General features: G+C 36.9%; 1 protein-coding gene across 1 annotated transcript in view; it reads left to right on the forward strand.

Annotated features, from left to right (window-relative positions):
- CPED1 (cadherin like and PC-esterase domain containing 1) overlaps positions 1–4,832 on the forward strand; it is a 273,667-nt gene that overhangs the window by 95,250 nt on the left and 173,585 nt on the right. Inside the window, exons 9-10 of the mRNA XM_019509244.1 lie at positions 936–1,103; positions 1,807–1,911. Coding sequence (XP_019364789.1) covers positions 936–1,103; positions 1,807–1,911 — 273 coding nt within the window. The remainder of the gene's footprint in view (positions 1–935; positions 1,104–1,806; positions 1,912–4,832) is intronic.

Here is a 4,832-nt window from a genome sequence, read left to right on the forward strand (position 1 = left end):
CCTCCAGCCTCAAGTTAATTCACAGTCCCCCAGCATCTCCCCTGTAAACCCCCTTCACAGGGTGGGTGGGCTAGCCTTAGCCCAAGCCTGGCCAAGCAGGGAGTCATGCTCTAGTTTTCCTCAGCTTCTGGGCTGGGCCATTGCAGGCATGTGGCTGTATATGCAGAATCAAAAGTGAATATCTGTTCACTTGCTTATTGGTTCAATCTACACAGTTTAGACCAGGGGTCTAAACTTTTCTAAATTGCGGACCAGCAAACTGTAGAACAGAAGTGACCATGGACTGGCAAACTGAGGACTGGCAAACTGCAGTCTGGAAGTGACCGGCATACTGTGGAGCAGCAGCCAACCCTTTTTTATACTGAGTATTATACTTTGCAGTATGTCGGTCACTTCCAGATTTCTGGTCCAGCAGCCAACCTCCTGCGGACCGGCAGCCAACCTATAGCAGACCATGGCCCAGGGTTTGGGAACCTTTGGCTTAGAGTAATCTGTGAAGATTGAATCGATTAAGCTTTGGGCTTTTTGACTGTCTATACTTAGCCATAAGTTATTGAGTTTTATTAGGGATTTTTTTAGCTGTCTTAACATCTTTTACTGCTTTTTTGAGTACATAAAAAGTAGGTTTTTTTAAAAAGAGATTTAAAACATTGATCTGACAATGCTATATTCTTCTTAGTCCACTAGAGGTCAGCAAACATTGTGTTGTATGATTGTTTCAGAATATGAAGAATAGTATTTTCCATGTTATATTTCCCTCTAATCTATTAGAAATTATATATGTCAAATTCTACTAGTTTATTTGTATTCCTGCATACATCTTATTCTTATTCACAACAGTGTCTTGTATATAAATATCTCCAGTTTTCTGAGATCCTGATCCTGAAGCATTGACATGGTATAAACACTGTAAATTAATTTGTATTTTTTTTAAGGTGCATGAACACTTTGACTTGCAAGTTGGTGATGACTTGAATTCCCAGGACCAAATTGTAAAACAATTTCTCCTTGAAGATGCTTTCAAATTTCTTTTACCCAATAAATCTTCAACTTCCAATTTCTTTGAAGTGTTAGAAAGCATGCACAAACTAAGTGTGAATAAGGTAAGAGGAGATTTTTTTAAGTGATTTAGTTATTATGATTTAACTGGAAATATGAAAATCTAAATGAAAACCTTTTCTTTTGTGGGCATTTCTGCTCTCCAGTAAAATTAAAATGTAGAACATCAAGTATGTCATGCTAGTCGGACCTGTATGTAGCCATGAGAAAGATTTAATGATACCATCTCTTATGGAATTTTCTTTTTTTTATTTTCTACCATTAAAACATCAAATTCTCAAAACTGCAATATTTTGAATTTTTACGTAAAGTAAAACTAGTGTTTTTTACCAGTGTGACAGTTTCCCCTAACATGATCTTTTATGATGAATTAGTCATGTAAAAAGTTTGCAAATGTAGAACTGATTTCAAATGATCAATGAAATTCAAAACCAGGACTATTTCAGCATGTCAACATTTTGCTATACACCTTTTCTATGCCCCTTTGTGGTGGTTGTATCCTCCTAGAGACTCTATTAGTCTCCTAGTTTCCTATATGAAACTAATACTGTGTAGCACACTGGGGAAGAGAAAGAGCTATCAGGAAGCTGTCTTTGCTTTCCCAGTTTTCTCTCCCCCGGCCTGGATGCAAACAAATTGGGATACAGTTTGTATTTGCTGGCTGTGATTCCCATGTACCACTTAAGAATAGACAAAGCCTCCTGCTCTCTATCCAGTCTACCAGCTAATCTGTCCATTCTTTTACAGGATGGAAACTTCCAGAAGGAACATAAGCAATGCCTGTCTTTGGCAGAAATCAATTCAATCGTTGATTTTGTAAAAGAGTTGAAGAATCTGGGCCATTTTGAGCTGGTAGTGTAAATAATTGTTATTGCCTTTTTAGAATATTATCATGTGAAAATCTCTTACAATTATTTTTGAAGGATGCTATGAAATGGCTAAGGTTAAGTGCTTATATGTTTGCAGGACCAGTCTTGCTACTTTAGCCTTGACGCCATGTGTGCGGGCAGCAAACAGGCTGATAAGGTACTGCCCGAAAGGATAAAGCAAACAAGCTGAAAAGATAAGGGTTATTTAGCTTGGTCCTGAGGGGTATTCGGTTAATCTTTTTAGAAATGAAAATAAGTGCAAGAAGAATATAACATAACAGAATTTCATTTCACTGACTGACTGTGAAGCTCATGGAAAAGATGAGTTTCAGTAAGGAGAGAATAGCAGCTTGGCAGATCAAATGTGAAGAGGATGTTGAGGGCAAAATAAAAGATGTGACAATGCTTCTGAGATAAGTAAATAAATATGGCACTGATGGTGGCATTCCTGAAGAAGTGGAGGCAAAAGATGGTGCAATTAATATATCAGGATCAGTAGTTACACAGCACCTTTTAATGATAATGACCAGAAATGGAGAAAGGAGTGTGAGCAGAGCGGTTGAATTAGTGTGATATGGTCAAAACAAAGCAGAATTATGGAAGCCAGGGAAAGGCGAATTATGTTCTAGATGGACTGGGGGAGGGAGTGGGGAAGGGGAAGGGGAAGACTATGAAAAAACAACACCACTTTAGATGTAATGGAAAGAAAGCAGGGTACCAAAGAGAGACATCTTTAGGGCCCATCTTTCAACCATGGCAGTATATGTGTATGCAATTTTTAGGAAGGGTTAGAATGCTGTTATTACCTCAAGCTGTGTCTGCTTCTGTCCAAGACCTGAGAAAAAGCAATTTGTCTGATGTCTTATCTAACTTTTCTCCCAAGTACAAAGTTGGTCTCATAAAAGATACCATGAAAAAATCCCTTACTCCTAGTAGTAGTAGCAGTTTATTTATGAATTTTACCAAAACAGTACAATAAAATCAGCAATAAAAATTGCATACATTAAAACAGTATACAATTCATAAAACAGCATACAATATACTGGTCTTACTAAGACACACAGACCATTTCACAAGCTTACACAAAATTAAAACAGGACATAGTGTATGATGATATAAAAGATAAAATAATATGAAGTAGTGAACAATAAAACAAAATAGGAAAACTCCATTTGATTTTGGCTCTTTTTCTTTGTGCAAGTAATGCATATATTCCTACAGAGTACAGGACAGGCTTCTAAATATTAGAGAGAAGCCAGATTATTTTACCTTCATTAGCTCAGTATTTGAAATTTCGCATTAATGGAGAGATCCATTTTCCTCTTATTTTTCAAAAAAAAGAAGACAAGGATTTAAACCATCAATCTCATTTTTCCCACAAGACTGTATTCTGTCAGAATATTGGGTCTGACACCATGAAGAGTGAATCTCAATTTAGGTACAGCATCTCGTTGTTTGTAGTTTTGCACCACAGTCAGACAGCTTTCTAGTAGGCCAAAGGAGTGTTTTATTAATCTAAAAAAAAAGTGTGTGCGCGGGGGTGGGGGGAGACGGGAAGTTTGAGATAATATCACTGCCAGCATATCTGTCTTCATGCTCACATCTTTGATTCTTAAATTGATGTCTTGTTTTAACCTGAGAGGAAATATTGGGTCAATGACTTTCAAGACATTTCTCAGGTCATTTGTTTGGAGGCTATAGAGCTGTTCAACCATTCAGACCAGGGTTTATTTGGCAAAGGAAAGGCTTCTAGAAGGTACTTCTTGGGTAGGCATAAAAGATCTAATTTTCATTCAGTAGGTTAGAATTCTTAATTGAACTGAGGTGCTCACCTTTATCAGTCTGGTTTCAGAGCGCATGAGTCCCTGTCATAAAATTAGGTAGAGATAAAAGCATCCTTTAAAGAGTAATTATAGATCTTTTTAGGTTTGGGGTGAACCATAAGGTCAGCACCCCAAAGTTCTCCTCCATGCAATAAAATGGACTCCACTTTGGATCTATAGATCTTTATTGCTTCAAGAAAACTCTTCTGCCTGTTTTATTGTAAAAAGATGATTTTGCTCCTGTATTTACACTTTCAATGTGCTTATCTCAGCTTGGATTATTGCTAAAGTAGATCCCACAGTATTTAAAAGAAGAAGCTACCTCTAGTATCTTTTTCCTGTAAATAACAATTTTGTTTCCTCCTTTCATTCCCAAAAAACAATACTTTGGTTTAAACTGTGTTGATTTCCAAGCTATTTAAGGTTCATTACTGCTGAAAAGCATCCTGTAATATTGGGAGGCTTATTTGGGATTGTGACATTATTAATGTATCACCTGTGTAAAGCAAAATGGGGATGGGGTGATTCAAAATCATGGATGCATGGAACTGATTCCCTATTAACACCTGTTTTAGATCATTCAAGAATAAATTAAAAAGTAGCAGATCAAGCAAACATCCTTGTCATACCCCTGTCTTTCTTGGGAAACTATTGGATAAGGCACTGCCAGTCCCATAACACACCCTAGATTCTGTGTTTGAATAGTAAAATGATTAATTGTAGGAGAGCCAGTTTCTTCCATAATTTTAAGCTCCCTTGAAAACTATGAAACTACATACAAATGCTTTTGTCTTTTTACTTATTTAGATGCTAAATAGTGCAGGACTAAGAAGTGGTCCCTACAGGAATAACCTTCTCTAAAACCAGTCTGCTTTTCTCCAAAAAGTATTATTTTTGGAGATCCAGTCTGCAGATAAGAAAGGAAATGTCTCCCAAGTATTTTGGCAGGAATACATGTAAGACTAATGGGGCAATATGATGCAGGATCTCTTATCACCATTTTAAAAAATTGGGTCTATTCTATTTTCATCCCAATGTTTTGGATAGTTTCATAGTTTCATAGTTTCTAGGGTCGGAAGGG

This window comes from Gavialis gangeticus, unplaced genomic scaffold, assembly GCF_001723915.1.
Source record: "Gavialis gangeticus isolate Ggan-Ray unplaced genomic scaffold, GavGan_comp1, whole genome shotgun sequence".
NCBI lineage: Eukaryota > Metazoa > Chordata > Crocodylia > Gavialidae > Gavialis > Gavialis gangeticus.